The 18,080-nt window shown below is 35.4% G+C and overlaps 1 protein-coding gene across 3 annotated transcripts in view; it reads left to right on the top strand.

Moving 5' to 3' along the window:
* The first annotated feature begins 2,515 nt into the window (after positions 1-2,515).
* LOC107065729 (ultrabithorax) overlaps positions 2,516-18,080 on the top strand; it is a 138,160-nt gene continuing 122,595 nt past the window's right edge. For 2 of the 3 annotated variants that reach the window (XM_089173450.1, XM_089173452.1), the window contains exons 1-2: positions 2,516-2,808; positions 13,982-14,061. In XM_089173450.1, coding sequence (XP_089029576.1) covers positions 14,042-14,061 — 20 coding nt within the window. In that variant the 5' untranslated portion in view covers positions 2,516-2,808; positions 13,982-14,041. The remainder of the gene's footprint in view (positions 2,809-13,981; positions 14,062-18,080) is intronic. The other variant, XM_089173451.1, reaches the window with a different exon arrangement.

The raw sequence follows: 18,080 nt of genomic DNA, 5'->3' as shown, positions 1-18,080 counted from the left end.
TACCTACCTACCTACCTACCTACCTACCTACCAACTTTACCCTACCCTACCATGCCCTATCCTACCTACGATCATTTTCATTCGCGTATCGTACCTACCATAAACTTACTCGTATTCATTAGGAAACGTGCCTTTAATCGTCTTCTTAATTATCGTTAGTCATTGCAAAATTTACCTTCATAGGTAGTACGTCATGAATGATTTAAGAATTTCCTTGACAGCACAGTTGTTTGATTTCTCCAAAAATAACACGAATTTTTTTTTTTAATCACGCCATAAATCTTCGTTTCAAGAGTATGTTCCTACAAATGAAAAAACTCGAAAATATTAAACAATATTCTTTTTGGAAAATGATTATTATTTCAGGAGACGATTTCGATCTGTCAGTCTGGACGATAAAACAGCCGACATACATTTAACGACAATTTTGCAATATCGTTTATTAATTACTCGAAATGCAACTTGAATTAGTCATCCTCGTAAACGATACATCACGTATTCAATTTACAATCGCACTACTTGGGACAGAATAAATTAATGTTCGCTCAATAATGTCTCTCTCGCATAACGAATGTCGCATTATCGTACACACGCAGACACTCTTCACAAAAATAAAAACAAAACATCAATGATTCAACGTTTTTTCTCTATCAGTATAAATAATCTTTTTTATTATTACAAACAACAATTACGAAAGTTATTAGATATATGTAAATTTGTTCAGTGAATAAACCTAAACGAAAAGTTTCATGGTTCAAAAAATGTTCTGAAAATGATTAAACCATAAAAACAATGGCTTCATGTTACGAAAGCCTAGATATAAACAGATTTAGATACAAGATTAACATCAACGTAGTAGAAAAGGAGCTAGAAATAGTACAGGGCAAACCTAAAGAGGAAGAGTAGAATGTGAAAGAGTGGTATGGTGTACGATCGATGAGGCTACGCATAGGCGTCTCTACGACGGCGTATATAGGCGAAAACTTTTCTAAAAGCACGTTCCTTTAACTTAAGAGCAATCGACTCTATACCTAGGAGATCGTTACTTTCGAAATGAAGTATAAGAGAGGAAGAAGAAAAAGAAAAAAACGAATACCTTCGATCGCGCATCAGGCCTTCGAATCCATAAGTGTTTTGCTCCCGCGTGACTCGGGCAGCGGCACGTGTCAAAGGGTAAAAGAGGAAAGAAGAAAGAAGAGAAAAAGCCGCGGCGACCAAGCGTTTGCGTGTTTGCGCATGCGTAGAAAGAGAAAGACAGAGATGAAGAAGACGAAGAGCGCGGATACATCCAAGATGGCCGCTTCTGCCTCGTCCTCCTCACCCCACATGATTCCACGTTCTCTGTCTTCCTTTCTTTTTCTCACACATATTTTTCTTTCTCTCTCTTGCACACTATTTGAAAGACCGGCTAGCTCCTCGTCCAAAACCATCCGCACGAAACCAACTTCACACAGTTTCGCGTTTACGCCGAATATTTTTAAACCACCCAGTCAGTTTCCTCCTCCTCCTTCTCCTCCTTCTCCTTTTATCCCTCTTTCTTCTTTCCACTTTTGATTCTCCTAAACTCAGCTTGTCTTTTTGTTCTTTTACGACGCAATCGTATTTCTAAATCATTGATGTTGCTTTTCGACGTTATTTCGACGACGAGGATGCGCGGAAACGTGCACGTCGTCGATCGTGCTTTGAAAACGCGTTCGCTCGCATTTTGTCCTAAAATTCGCACCCTCATTCGTGCTTCAAATAAAGGGGAAAGGAAAGGAAAGGGAACATAGTGGGGATAAGGAGAAAAAACATCATAGGGTAAAATCGAATGTTTTGATTTCACCGGGGAAGCGCACGACTTTTAGCTTTGATTTTTGGATCGTTGAAAGCTCGTTTTTTCGAATAACTTCGATAGAAAGAATTCATAGAATGTTATATCGTTGCTGTTGTAATCATTTTGAAAAGAAAAATAACTAAAATAAATGTATCATCATTTTCAATGAGTTTTGGCTACTTTCAAAGATTCTATGCGTGATTCTATTGTACACTCGCTATATAAAGAAAGACGATAATTTCAATAAAAAATATAAAAAAGAAATTAAATTGGATATCATATGATGAAAACAAGCGACTGGGTAATTTCTCTCGCATCCCAAAAGCTCGTTGAACTTTGGTAAAGCGGTTCGGCACGGAAAGGTTTCTAGTTCGAGAGTCACGCGAGAAGACGAACGATACGTCGCGTGGAAACAAGAAAGAGAGAGAGAGAAAGAGATAGAGAGAGAGAGAAGAAACAAAGAGCGTGTACGTCATGTATGTGTGAGTGCATGAGAGAGTGAGAAAGACGTAGGGAGAGAGAGAGAAAGAGATAGACAAATAAATGGTCGACGATGTAGCGAAGGGGCTTTTCGGGAAGTAGGGTGGGAGAAGAAAGAGTGAGAGAGAGAGACGAACGACATCGACACGATGGACCAAGGCACGGCAGCAGGGATGGTTGGAAAGGAGGAAGGAGAATTCAAGATGGCCGGCGCGGGAACGCGGCGTGCGCATCGCGCTCGCCGAAACTCTTGACGAGGATCACGGAAGCACGATGTGCAAGTGCGAAGCACGAGACAGTGAACTTTCCCGCGAGTGAACTTAGCTCTCGTTGTCGGCATCCTCGAAGAACGTCTTCTTGGACCAGGAGAAACTCGAGGACACGCGAAGCGCGCCGACCACGCCCAGGTCGCCGCAACGGCGGCCATCTTGATCGCGTGATGCACCACGGTACACGAGGCGCTGCAACCCTAGCAACCGACTCTACTATCCTTCGCTGACGCCATCGGTCAGGTATTTCTCTCTCTCATATCTGTCCACTTTTCCTCTGGATCATCTTTCTTTTCTTTACTATCACATTCTTGATACTACGTTCTTTACATATTACAAAAATAATATTCTATTCTGTCACGTGTCATGTTTTGTTTACTTTTGCAGCCATCTTATTCTCTAACAGAAATTATTTCATTGATTATTTATTTACGTCCTTGATATTACAAACTTTGCACACATAAATAATATTATTCTCTATTACGCATCTTGTTTTGTTTATTTTTGTAGCCTTCCAATTCTTTTAAAATTCGATTACTTCACATTGATTAAGAATGTATTTAAAGTTGAGACATATCTATATGTTTTGTTTACAAACAACTTAAACCCACAGTCGCGGACTAAGTCATTTATTGTAGTAAATTATTGGGGAAAGAGACAAATTGAAAATTCTTCTCTTAACAAAAATATTCTAACCTAAGAATAAATGAATTACTATTTACATATAAATATCTAGAGTTGCATTTAAAAAAATATATATTTTGAGATTTTAAATGTTGTGATCGGTATGCAAGAAAAAGTTATATTTATCTAAACCTGTGGTACACACACACAGGAATCTATTCTGCGAACAATTCAACTAAATCTTTTCTTACATTCTTAGATTTTATTTTTAACTGTCTTTTTTCATTGTTGTGAAGCTCGAAACGCGTATATTTCAAAACGGTTATTCACCCCAAAAGAAAGAAAGAAAAAATGACTTTTCTCTTGAAGAGAGAGAGAGAGGGAGAGAAAAAGAAAGAGAAATAAATAAATTAAAGTTGAATAAGTTGTGGCTCGAGTGGTTGCAAAAATACGGAATACATAGGTTACATACGTATTCGTCGATTCGTACATTTATTTTTATCGTCGCGAGTTTCGATAGCATCGCATTTACCTAACTACGAGAGACATATCCCCTTACCGGAGCAGCAAACCTATAAAGCTGAGAGTACTTCGGCTCGAGTTTCACGAAGTCTCCCATCTCCGAGCGACTTATAGACGTGTTATATATCAGATAAACGTTTTCTCTCCTTCATACTCCCTTCTTTCCTAACCCCCTTCCCTCCCACCGACCAGTGTACCATATTTGTACGCAAGTAGTAGCAACGTCGACTAAGCGCAATAAACTTTCGCCGATCCGAGATAAACTCATCGGTTGAAAACGGCAGAGTTACCAACGATATCGGAATATCAGCTTTTTCTCACAATCTTCCAGATAGGTAAGAAACGTATCGTACTTGAGATCGTCCGAGATAAATCTCTTTCTCGTCTCTGTGTTTCTATCTTCCTCTTTTTTTCTGTCTCTCTCTTCCTTTCTTTTTTTTTTTTTTTTTGACTATTTTTGTTATTTTTTGTTAATTTTAATTCGAAGAAACGCGAAAGGACAAAAGAGAATTCTCGTAGAAACGCAAATTTCGTTTCTCGCGTCGGGAAGAAGGTCCGAGTAATCGGCCGATACCGCCTCTACATGATTTGGCTTTCGACAAGGGTAAGCAAGAGTGGTAGGGTGGAAGAAAAGAAAGAAGGAAGAAAGGAAGAAAGGAAGGAAGGTAGTGGGTAGCTGTGTTGGATACAAGTGGTCGACTATCTCGAAGTATCCTATGTTAAAGGAGGTGAGTCGACTCCGCCTTGCGAGATATCGTCAGAAAAACCGGCTGGAATTGCTTCATTCGAGCAAGAACTATCTCCCGCGGTCAATCTGGATATTAATCAGCGAAGACACACGGCCAACGAAGAAACGCGGTAGAAGAAAGGACTTTAAGAGAAAGAAAGAGAAAAAGATAAATTCGAGAGAGTAAGAAAGAAGGGAAGATTTCAGGGCCACCGCCAACAACGTGGCTAACCTCGTTGCTATTGCTGTTGCTGTTTCTTCGGCAAGTCTACTTCTTCTTCTTCTTCTTCTTCCATACACGAACCAAGCAGCAGGTTGGAGAGAAGACATCGTGAGATGAATACACTAAAAGGGGTCTGAGACAAGGGCAGCCTTCGAGATTGGAACAAAAAGAGTGAGAAAGGGGGAAAGAGAGAACGAGGAATTTCAAATGCCAGCGGGAGAAGGAAAGAAAGTCTGAGAACCATATGAAAGAAAATAGAAAGAAAAAAAAAAACAATAGAAAAAACAGCAATAAAACAACCAAAAAAATAGAAAATAAAAGGATTCTTTGATATGTCTTCGAAGAAACTACGCTCACGGAGTGAAAAACTCGAGAGAAAATGTGGAAATAGAAATTTCGTTGTTCGTAAGGAAAATTGTTGAAACGTTGAAAACTAGCGATTAAAGAAAAAGAGTGAGAGAGAAAAAGAAAAGGAAAGAAAAAAAAAATTGAAAAGAAAAGAAAGGATAAGAAAAAGGTATCGTTTGAGGCTATTCGAGAGGGATAGAGGGAAGAAGAAACGATAAACGATGAAAGAACACACAGAGAAGAAAAGGAAATGGTCGAAGACAGAAAAGGACTTGTCCCAAGAAGGAGGGACCTAAAGGAGCGAAAAAAAAGAAAAAGGATCGGAAGAAGAGATAGAGAGGGAGTAACAGAATGGCGAAGAAGGGAGTGAAGAGGTGGGGAGAAGCACGTTATTGCCTCTTTTCTTTCTTTTTATCTTTCTCTTTCTTTCGCTTCGGTCCAGCGCGCAGGAGTCTCTCAGCGTTTCTTTAGATCGAGCACATTCCCCGAGTCTCTTCTTGGCCCCGATGAACCCACTTGATGAAAAGCTCGCCGGCCTACGTTGCCACTCTTGCACCACACGGGCCGTGCTACTTCGTCCTACTCGGCCCACGCGAATGGGATATCTAGAAGCATTAGTCTAACTCAATAATGCACGACTTCTGTTGCGCGATCCTATCTGAACGGCATTGTCTATCCGTAACTATATTTCATATTATAAAACCTGGTACGACAGAGGTACGGAGCCTCACTGTTGTGTATTAGATCTTAGATGTATGTGTCTCACGATGAGCGAGACCACACGAACTAATCGATTTTATATTTTTAATTTACGTTGACATTTTTTTTATTCATTTATTTATTTGACCTATCTTAGCGCATTTACTTTGATGTTTTGAGAAAGTTAGTAGTATCTTACGACATAGATTTAAATATATCGTTCATTATGTAATCAAATTGATGCTCCCTTTAATATTTGATTCTAGTAGAAAATAAATTAGTTAGATATACTTTTATCTACCTAAATGTATTTGAAAATTATTATTTGAAGAAAATATAAATCAATTGATATAAGATTCTTATTATTTGAGGACAACCTCTTTGCTATAGCTCGTGCGACCCTTTGAGCCTACGGGACCTCGTTGTTCTATAATCTTTTGTCTAACTTAGTAATCTACTTCTGTTCCGTGATCCTATCTAAGTCTACCCTTTCTATTGTCTTTGTGATTGTGCGTCTAGATAATCGCTAGATCCGTACTTAACTCTGAGGTAATTTATGAAAGAAATATCACATAGTGTTCTTCGTAATTCTTACAGTTATCTTTGAAAATAACTAGGAATTATTATTTTCATGTTTACAGAATTTACTATATTCGTATGATGTTTATAAGAAGCAAAATAAAATTGAATCGTCATGTCGAGACAACTTATGACACTTTTGTGGGTTAAATGTTAACAATGCGTTTCCTCGTAAATCAAGCATCGTTGACACGCATTTGTGCATTGCAAGTTGTTGATACAGCATAGTTAGCGTTATCGTGTCTGGCATGCAGCAACTGCAAAGTGTTATTGCCCCGTTTGACACGTTGCATTTCAATTGATTTAGGTAATCTTATCGGAGAAGCAACAATCGTTTGTAGGCGTCACAGTAAGGAGACAATACAAAAGCTTCGGTAATGTCGAGTCATTTTCTTTATACCTAATTATGTCAAAGTAAGATCTCTTCCCTACTAAACGTCACTTGTGATTGTTTCAATAGTCATTTCAATAATTTACATCTATTTAAAGTCAACATTTACTTTTCTCGACTGTGTAACTTCATATATCAAATTAAATAGGAAGAAATTTATTTAAGGAAAAAAATTATTATTAAGCTAATTAAATGTAGATGTGTGGAGAACAAGAATATGTTAACATTAATGCAGGTAATAATTATTTTAGATTCGTAAGAAGCGTATAGCCGTTTAATTCATGCAGATGCTCATTAAAGATTGCCATTGGATCTTTAACGATAAAAGATATGTAGCAGTAATAAAATCTGGTAAATATAGGTCTCACGAACACCATGATATTGCAAACTGGATAGGCTTCGTGTCGTTCATATATTAAAATCGATTGTTGACGACGAGACAGTCATTCGGTACATCTTTCATAGGGAAATATATTTATGCATTTAGTGCAGTTTATAAAGCTGCACCTCGAGCACGTATAAGTATACACCTATCTCCCTAATCTAAAACGTCCTGACATCGTTCTGAACTTGTTAACGCCTAGGGTTATCATATACAGTGTCATTAATGCACGCGCCATAGTATCGCCTTAAATAGGTAGAACATCAACGACCACAAAATAATTGCATCGTTAAAGCAATCATTTCTACACGCTTGCCATTAATCTTGCATGATCCAGAAAATTTAATTATTAATTTAAACGATAATTTATGTTTGACAGTGTCCATTTTTTTTAAATGTATTATAAAAATAACTTTTTATGGGTTTTAAACATTTTATTGATTATTATTATTTAAAATTTTTAATGAAATTAATTTTTGTATAAGCAATAATTTGAATAATTATTTATTTAATTGTGTTAATAATGAAAATAAAATATTTTTATTGAAATGTATGGGACAGAAGTGTCGAAAAGAAAAATCTTTGAAATAACGTTGACGAGTACTTTCAATGGTTTGGGAAAGTAATGATCGTTTGACGACATCGAACGAAGTCCCGCAAAGCGGCACAATGGTCGCTGCGACAATTTCGGTGACCGCAGAGTCGAGAGAAACTCTAAGCCTATTTTGCATAGGATTAAGGAAATTGAGACGAGCATACCACCTGACGCGGTTTTGTTCAAACACCGCGGTATTCTCGTTTGTTTGCGTAACGCAGCCCACCTGCTTGCACTCGCTTTAAAGACCATCGAAGTCGATGGTTATAGTCGGAGAATCTCATCTCAGCTCTTCCTAACTAAAAGACTAGAATATTCAAATTTCCAACCATGAAATTCATCCATCTTTACGTAGCATCGCTGTTATTTTAATTAACCAAAAGCCGTTTCAATGTTTCCAAACTGTGTCAATATTCAGAATTCCAGAAACTTTTAAATGCAGTAACTACAATTCATAAATATTCATTTGTAAGCGAAGTCGTTTTATGTATCAATTTTTATTTATTTTTTATTTTTTGTTGAACATGATACATGTAGAAAGGAATTTTTATTATTCCAACGTGTTACATAAATATTAAATGCAAAATATAAAATACGTTACGTAATTTATATCTGCATATTAAAATTGTACGTATAATATTAACATATATTACTTTTGTACAATAACTTTGTAATTGAATAATTTTTCATGAATTAAGAAATTATGTCATCGTTGTTGTTTATTCTTTATTTTATTAAAAAAATAAACAAGGAATCGATGAAACTTCTTTCACAGAAGTTCGATAATTCGAATTTTCACTCGTGTAGAAATGTTTCGCACTTCGGCCGGAAAAAAAAGGAACAGGTAAATCTTCGAGAATAACGTTGCATTTGGACAGCAAGGAGTTTCATGGTTGCCCATATAAATGATTGGAGATAAGATGGTCATAAGTTAAAAGTTGCCTTTAGTTATAGCTTATAGCAGTAAGAAACGATGCGTGCTCGTTCAGCAGCGTGCAAGGCAGTATGAATTATGTTTGAGCGCATGTTATATCGTTAAAAGGTTTTTCAAAGAGAAGATCATTGACTTCCGCCGTTGAACAAGCTATTATTTTTTTAGATCTAATTCAACAATCTTTCGCAAAATTAGACCGTAATTATCCTATTTGATTATGCGATATTATTCAATCTAATTAATATGACAAGGAAAAAAACTATCTAATAATTAATACTAGCTTAAAACGTTAGATAAAAATTAAAATCTCACATATATATATATATATATATAGATATAATCCATTAAATATCATAGAAATCGATATCACGAATAAAATTTCTTCATCGTTCGCTTTTTTACCATACGTCGAACCAATGCTTTTACACCGTAATTCTATTCAAGAAGTATCAATATGTTACTAGCAATGAATTTTAAGAAAAATGATAATCACCTTACCGGTGTGGCGATCGCTGAAGTAAAAAAAATTTCAAGTGGAATTTCGTGTTCGATGTCAAAACGTACTCGTAAAGCATCATATTGCTTGCGTAGAAAACTTATCCGATCTTCTCTCTTTTATAATAATAATAATTATAATAATATGAATAAAAATCAAAATAATAATAATGACGAATATATTAATAACATAATAAGGAAAGATTTGGTGGACAGTTCTTCGTACGTTCTCAGAGATCTTAAAAAGAGGTCAAAGTAATGGTTCTAATCAAGGTCGTTTCTACGAGGATTGCGGATGGTCCTTGACGTAATCATAAGGATAGAGAAATGCGTAATAACGGAGCATTTACAGAGGCAAGCACGGCGATTTCATTGTCCCTGCGGTTTAGCAATTTACGGACCATTACGGACGAGTCCTACAGGCTATACCAGGCACGAGATAGCCACGTCGTACCATCCATTATTCATCACCCACTTCTCTCTCTCTCTCTCTCTCTCTCTCTCTCTCTCTCTTCCCTTTTGCTTATATACGTTCTTCCACGTCGTCTCGTTTCTCCCAACTTGCCGCATCCCCTCATGTCTCGAGTACTCCTCTCTCTCTCTCTTTCTTTTTCCTCTCTTATATTCCTCCTTTAAATCCTGTCTCCCAGAGCCCACAGATTTTTACCGTTAGCGTATTTTTTAATTACGCGCCAGCGCCGGTACGTTTATTCGCCGTTAAAATCTCACCGGCGAACATTTCTACTTATTTTCTTTTCCTTTTACTTTCGTTCTTTCTCTTTCCTAAAAAAATAAAAAAAGAAAGAAAATAAAAAATAACAGAGAGCTTAGCAATAAGAGCACAAAACAGAAGTAGAAATTTCGGTGATCATAATTTTATCTTTTAATGGCCAATTCGATACGACTCTTTCATTTAATTACAAAGTTTCTTTATGCGAACTAAGATTTATTTTCTTGTACACTCTTTTCATGTGCTTTTTTATATATATATATAATATATCATACGAACGAGTGAACGAATAAGCAAGGTATTTCATAGATTAGTTCTGGATTCAATGGACCGCACATTCGTTCCTTTGAATTCTCTCCCCGTGAGTGAATGGTCGCGGCAAAAAGCGAAGAAAAAAAAAGAATTTTATTTGCGAGTGAGCGTATATAAGGCGAACGCCATATGTTTAAAAGGCAAGCGTGCTTCTTATGTCCCGAAGATAAATATCTCATGGGTATCCATGGGGAAGGCAGTTGGTAAGCACAGGTTCATCGGGCATTCTATGGATACAGTTTACATTATTTCATCCGATAGATGCTCTTTTCGGATACCTTCTGCAAATATTCTTTCTTCGTCTTGTATCGATATTCAAGAAAATGCTCCCTTCCTGCACCATCTCGAACTCGTAAATATTTCACTTTGTTTATTTATCAAATAATGCTCTTACGTAGGAGAAGGATATAATGCCGCGTGCTGGAATCTTTCGTTTTATATTCAATTAAAAACATTGTCTTATACTTTTTTAAGAAAATATTATAATAATTTCTAACTTCTTTTAATTACAACTAAATATAAAAAAAATATATATTATTTAAGAAATTATTTTATTATTATGTTTACTTTTTTTATGTCCAATAAAAATAATAATAACAATAATGATGATGATATTTTTAATAAATCCATTAATAATAGTCACTTGATTTCGTATCTTACGAAAACCTCTCAAGAGATTAGATATTTCCGCATAAAGATAACCTCTTCAGTCTTTTGAGAATCCGAAAGGAAATAGAGGATTTATACCAGTTTAAAGAATTATAAACGATGCGTTGTACGTAGAGGATTTATAGATATTCTTTTTGTAAAAGATAAAAAATACTTTGAAAAAATTTCGTATTAGTATAAATTTGTAGCAGAAATTTCTTATCGACGCTTTATCTAAATGATCTCTACGAGTAAGGCTATCTTAAAATTCATTCCTTCTTAAGATTATTCCTCCAACGTATTTCCTTATGTTGAGACTAGATTGGAAAATGCCGCATAAAGAGAAGCACGAGAAGCTTTGCGAGTTTCTTGCCACTCCTTACTTGTTTCAACGTTCATTGCAACACTTTCTTGAGCTATTACAGCATAGAATGCATGATCGAAATGAATGAAATTTCACGCTTGCAATTAACTCTTAGCAGTCTCGTGTCGCGTCTTCACTTGACATCTAGTTCCACTTATGTAATATTAACTTTATTATTTTTACACGAATGATTAAAAGTATAAAATAAAAAAAAAAATTCATCAAATTTAATATTTCAATTGAATCCAATAAAAATATTTACTCATTTACAATTCCTAAATACATTTATTCCATTTATCGTACTCCATAACACGAGTAGCCATTTTCTCAACGTTCTAACTTTCACAGTATCCATTTTTTAAACCTAAAAACTTGAAGATGGAGGTAAATGTAGAAAGTAAAAAAAGAAAAACAAAAAATAAAAGATTAGCGACGATCAGCGGTTAGTTTTCTAAAAGGGTATCGATGACGATTAAATTGAAGTCAGGATTAATAGTATATAGTTTTGTTCAAGGGACGACCTTGAAAGACGAGGACGGTAAAGGGGGGCAGGTTGGACAAGATGGTCTTGGAATACTGAAAGAGAAGGGGCGGGGTCGTTCCAAAGGAATATCGTCGCTCACACAAAGAGAAGTCACTCCCCTTTCTTCTCCGGCCCTCCCTGCTTTCGGCCTTTCTTCCTTTTCGGCTTCCCTCTATCTTCTATCCCTTCGACTAACCGTTCCGAAAAAGATCAAGACTCCATAGAAGGGCTTGGTTTCTTGAGCGAGTAAGTAAGTGAGTAAGTAAAAAAGAGAGAGAGAGGGAGAGAGAAAGAGTGACCTAAATTCAACGCGGCCGTTTTCTAATAAAGTTATTTTTCATTCTTTCCATTGTATTAAGGAGCCGTCAGTCGTAAGTTCCTTCTCGCTGTTGGTTCCCCCTTTTTCGATGCCCCTTCGTTTATTGTCTTTCGAAGGGCTCCAAAAGACTCCTCTACTTTGAACTAAGGGAAAGGGCGAATTTCTTCCTTTTGATAGAGAAAGAAAGAAAAAAAAATATGACCGAGAAAGATAGAGAAACAGATTCACCCTATGGGCCGTCGCTTCGCAGCTGATGCTCCTCTTCTTTTAATACGAATGACATAATTGCGATCCTCGCGTGGGGACTACGTATAATTGTGAGGCCGAGAGCGATGCGATCGATAGCAAAGATCTCGCGTATTTTCCTACCACAATGGAAACCAACAACCACCATTCTTTCGCTATCTTTACTTATTCGCTTTCTTTCTTTGGGTAAGGATAATAAATGGTATTGTCGAGGGAATCGTTTTTACATTCGCCTTGAACCTATATACCTGTGTTACCATCGAAGAGGTTCTTGTTTTTTACCATAGAAAATGGTCACGAGAATGGAGTCTAGGTATTGGTATTGTCGTCGATTAAAAACGAATTTGGTTTTTTTGGATAGTTTTTTGTGTGTGTGTATAATTTCAAAGTTAAATTAAGTTATTGTATATTAATTAAATATTAATAAGAAATATTAATATTTACTTATATTATATATTATTATTATTATTTGAGAGAAATACAATTCTATTATGGTGAAAGGTTTTTAGTAAGAATTATGTAAAGTTGGATATGTGAATATAAGAGATTAATTTTTTTTTAAACAGATAAATGGGGTGATATTATAATTGTATATTTTAGAAATGTATTTTATTGAAAAGAAAATTGTTATTACTTGTTTTACTGAACCAACGTTCGAAGGATCTCGTTCTCGTAGCAACAACAATACCTATTGCATGCATTTCCGCATGACTTAGAATTCGCGCTGCGTTACGAAGTAGGTACTATAGGTAGATATTTGCAATTCAAACATTCGCCATGTATAATACGCATAAATCGACAAGTCTAACGGATATAGATAGGAGGTAAAGGAGAAAAGAGAAAGAAAAAACATGGCCGACGGAGATGGAAAGAAAAGTAAGAGCGACTGGACCGGGAAAAAGGTACATATATATGAAACGTGCATCGATCGTTATTCGATACCATTGTTCGCGCGCGCACTTTGGCTTTCGTGACGGTAAACCTCGCGTGTTTCATTCGAATAAACTTGAGGGACTTCCGTCAGAAGGGAAAAATGAAAAACGAGCAGAAGAAGAAGAAGAAGAAGAGAAAGAAAAAGAAAAAGGTCGACTCGGTCGATGATCAAGAAACTTACCCTAATAAATAACTATTTTTCTTTCGTGTTTTCAAAATAAGAATATTAAATAAATTAAATGAATTACAAATGATTTCATAGGTTTCACGGTAAAGATAATCGTGAGTTACTAATAAACGAGTTAACTTTTTGTACCATTAGACACAGAGTTGTTTTTCTTTTTTTTTTCACTTTAAAAAAGTACTCACGAACGTCGTCGAGCTTCAATTAACAAACTTCTTTCAATGCTCCCATTCAGGGACACTATCACCTATTCTTCGGGAATTCAAGTTGTTTTTTCATCTTTCCAAAGCATTAAGAGAAAAAAAGCAAGTTAATCGGTCGTTCACCATAAGAGGTCGCTATGACACGCGAAGAAAGAACAAATATGGCACCGTTAGCACGCTCGTCTGCCGGGACTCCCTCTTGAAATCTTAATGTTGCAATAGCCAAGCCACAAAGACAATCAGTGTATTCGTTAAACAGAAAATCATTGTATTACTTGGAATCAATCGTTCCTTATTTGAAATTCTATATCGCGACATTGACGTATCATTTCAACTAAGTAAATAGAAATTGTATACTATTTCATTTAATTACATGCGATTATGATATATATGAGATTATTATTCAATTTATAAAGAATATTTTTCTTTTTTCAGATTACACAATTGTTTCTGGTAGAGGACAGCAATCTTGGAGAACAATAGTACAAAAGCAAGATGGATAACTTAAAATCAAGGTAAGAAGTCGATGTAACTTAAGAAAATGGTTGAAAGTGTAGGTGTGTAATAAAAAAAAAGTTTATAAACTAGAAATCGCGTTAGAAATAGTACGGATACTTATTACTTATAAACGAATGGGTAGCTTATTCTCTCGCAGTGTTCGCATCAACGAGGATCCTCGAGCGATAGCTTACCCACACCTTACCATTAGCTTTAAGTGTTTATGGGCTCATTCATTTCATTTTATGTTTCAATTTGGACGCATTGATACTTGTTTGTTTACATGTAAACTACCACTCACTCATCCGGGACTCTTTCAGTTACTCCTAACCGGCTGTTATTATTCCCCATTGTCGTCACGAAACTGCATTCTACTCTCTCTCTCTCTCTCTCTCTCTATCTCTCTTTTTCTTCCCCTGTCACACTGTCTTTCTCTTTTTATTACTTCTCTTTTTCCTATCGGTCTACGTCTTGCATTGTGTATTGATTACTGAATAGGCGGTTGCTTTATTGTCGTATCTCCATTACTAATACACTTGTAAGATGCTAGCTCATACGTATTTGTTCTATTCAAAGTATTATAATAATTTAACCGATCAAATCTTTAAAAAAGATTGATTTATATCTATTTATCGTCCTTGATATCTTGTTATTTACTTAAATTGTACACGATCGCGTAATAGATTGAAAGAAAAATACTCATCCAATTACGAATACCAAAAGTTCGATAGCGATCGGTAATTTCGATCATTCTCACAAGTAGACTTTTACTTTACAAAAAACAATTTCAATTGCAATCTTGTTATCGCCAATAATTTTCAAACATTCCCAAAATTTATTTCTTTTTTTTTGTCTACGAATGGCAGCTGCTGCATCGACTGTTTCTCGTGTGAACGACTTTTTAAGTAGCGACAGACCAGATCGACCACCGGACGAGTCACTCGACCGGTAAGGTAGGCCACTGTCAGCGTTTAATAAATTTTAAACTTACATTTTCGATTGAATTTATCCGCGATTACGCGTAATACCAGAACGTGTTACGAGTTTGATATTCTCTTTTCAGTCCCTTGAATGGTCATCTTCATTTTCTTTGCCCTCATTATGTACTTTTCATTACTTTTTGTTTTGTTCAATCTTTAGAATTATTTGTAACATAAAACTTTATGAGCAGCGAACATCGATTTACTTTGTTCTTACAGTTGTCTTTTCTCCACATATTTTTGTTTAATCAGATATTTATGCGATATTATTTAACTTTACGAGTACAGGTGTGTTCACTCCTTTAAAAGAATCAACGACACCGATAGCTTTCTCGTTTCCTTTTTCTTTTTACAAAAAAAAGGAGAAAAAAGGGAAACATCGGTTCATATCTTTCGCAAATTTGGAAACTAATCGAAACATATTATGCTCGTGGAGGAGTCAAAAAGGATATCTTTGGAGATATCGTAAGCGATAATTGGCACTCCTTTTTCCAAGGATGTCTCCATGCTATCGACTGCGAGAATGGTAGGGAGCTGCAAACGTCATTTTGCAGCCAGGTGATGCAGCACGTGACCGCCAGATGGCAAGGAGGACATCTTCCTGTCCTTGTGTCGCGCGTCCCGTTACAATCTTACAGGATCGATAGAATGATCTTTGTTTTTTTTAGTCTTTGAAATTTAATTATTATGTTATATAGGTTATGCAAAAATTTATTTACTTTAAAAATGATAAAAAATTAGTTAATTGAAACATACATTGCGTAATGTTATAATCTTTGTTTTGAACTCATTATCCTCATTGACTACATTGTATTTTAGGCTCCGAAACTAAAGAAAATTTCAAATTAGGTATTAAATTATTCATTTTACATAAACTAAAAGAACCTATCTAAAACAACAGTAAATAAATGCTTAAAAAAACCCGATAGAATAAAGCTACATTTTTAAATATGGAAATCTTCAAATTACATTTATTCAATTTTAGATCATCAAAAGTTGGATAACTTTCTGCATAACTAAGTCCAAATTTTTCTATAAATATCATTACTTTTAACATTTTAAAACGGATTAAGTTTTTTTAAAATTCCATACAATATTTTCCTTATCAACAAAGAATCATATGACTTACAAATGATCTTAAGAAAGCAAATGAATAATAATTTAACTAGCAACATTTCTACCCTGTCACGGTAATCTTAAAAGTAGCAAAAAATTCTATTATGACCTTTATTTCATAATAGAATTTTTTTCCTATCACACGTAACAAGAAAGTTTTTATAACAATCAATATTAATGAAGTTATATAATATGTAATACCCGTAAACATAAATAGTGAAACATTTATTGCCTCGTAAAGATAAAAGAAGAATAAAATACAAATTCATAGCATCCATTTATCATTTAAAAATAAAATCTTAGCTTTAATCGATAGTATGAAGTAATAAAAAAAGTTATAGAATATATATGAGCCGTTTTTATATTATATTTTACATAATACTTCAAAACATTACCTAAATCAGTAATTGTATTAATAAGATAGCATTAAATTAAGATTCTCAACGTTATAAACAAAATTGCATATTATTATATATATATATATATAAATGAAAATTATTATCAATATTTTATTTGTACAGAGATAAATATAGTAAGAAGGTATAATTCTAATGTCAATCGATAAATAAGAGAAGCAATTATGAAATATCGGCAAATAATTAACAATGATTTAATGAATGCCTGGACTAGTATCCAGTCATTAATAATTAAACCGAGTATTTGATGAATAAATATTTGATGACTATATGTCATTGTCTAAAAGACCATTTAGAAGATATCTGGAATAGATGATTATAAACGGTCATAAACAGATTTTACTACATTTTCTAAACATATACATCAAAAGTTTGTTTTAATAGTATCATGCTGATATTCGTTGAACAAGTGTTGAGCAGGTATTCGATACTTTGTTACATTTCTTCAGCAAGATTTGAAGAATGGTAAGGATCATAATACCAAGATGGTTCTTCGTCCATTCTTCGACTGCTTTTTGTCTGGATCAAAAACTTGAAAATCGACTTAAACGAGAAAAGAAGCTCGACGGACGTATCCGCAGAAAGGAGATCATCGATAAGGTATACTTTTGAAGAAAATATAAAGTGTGGATCGGCGCATTCGAACCGCCCAGACAGGCACGCCATTCTCGTCCAAGTGGCCCAAGTAAGTATATGTGTATATCACAGGTTGATCCCCTGAAGAGCTTCAAGGTAGACAGCAGCGTGCGCGCGAACGAGTAACGATGGTGGAGAAACGCGCTTATCTGAAATTCCGGCCCGGCTTCATAATCGAATATTCATCCCTGATCTCCCTTGGGAAGAGGAGAGAACTTTAAGCAGGGTGAAGGGAAAAAAAGGAAAGAAGAGAAACGAAGAATCGAGGAGAGATGAAAGAGGACAAAAGAGAGAAAGAAAGAGAGGAAGAAAAAAGAAAAAAGAGAAAGAAAGAGAGCAACCAAAATGAGAGTCCGAACGAGGGGTACATTGAACCGACTCCGAAAAGAGCCGAAGCTAAAGCCGACCAAGCGGACCGATGAAGAATGAACGCTGGTTTAGCGAGAGTGCAGATTTCTTCGATGAGAGAGAGCGAAAAAGAGAGAGAGAAAGAAAGAGTGCAATAACCTCTTTTTCGCTTTCGTCTCCTCTTATTCCTCTTCTTCTTCTTCTTCTGCTTTTTCTTCTTCTTCTTCTTCCTCATCTTCTTCGTCTTCTTCTTCTCCTTATTCTTTTTTTTCTCGTCAGTCGTTACTATAGCTACGCCCTCTAATTTCAAGCCACCCCTTCGTCCCCTCATGAAAACCTTTCCAAGAGCTTCCTCATAGTTTTATTCGAGAACCCTCGAGGGAAAAGAACGTCCATCGAGCGTTCTTCTTCACCATGGTACTCCTGCAAAGATATTCGCGACTTTCATCTTACTTTTTTTCTTTTTCTTGTGCCCCCTCTCTTAAACGACTTAATTACACGATCGCATTCGGTTATAAAAGTCATTTTGAAAATGTCAAA

This window comes from Polistes dominula, unplaced genomic scaffold, assembly GCF_049000335.1.
Source record: "Polistes dominula isolate Pdom_NZ unplaced genomic scaffold, Pdom_raw_medaka contig_33, whole genome shotgun sequence".
Classification (NCBI taxonomy): Eukaryota; Metazoa; Arthropoda; class Insecta; order Hymenoptera; family Vespidae; genus Polistes; species Polistes dominula.
The sequence above is the reverse complement of the archived record's forward strand: the minus strand, read 5'-3'. Positions and strand labels throughout refer to the sequence as shown.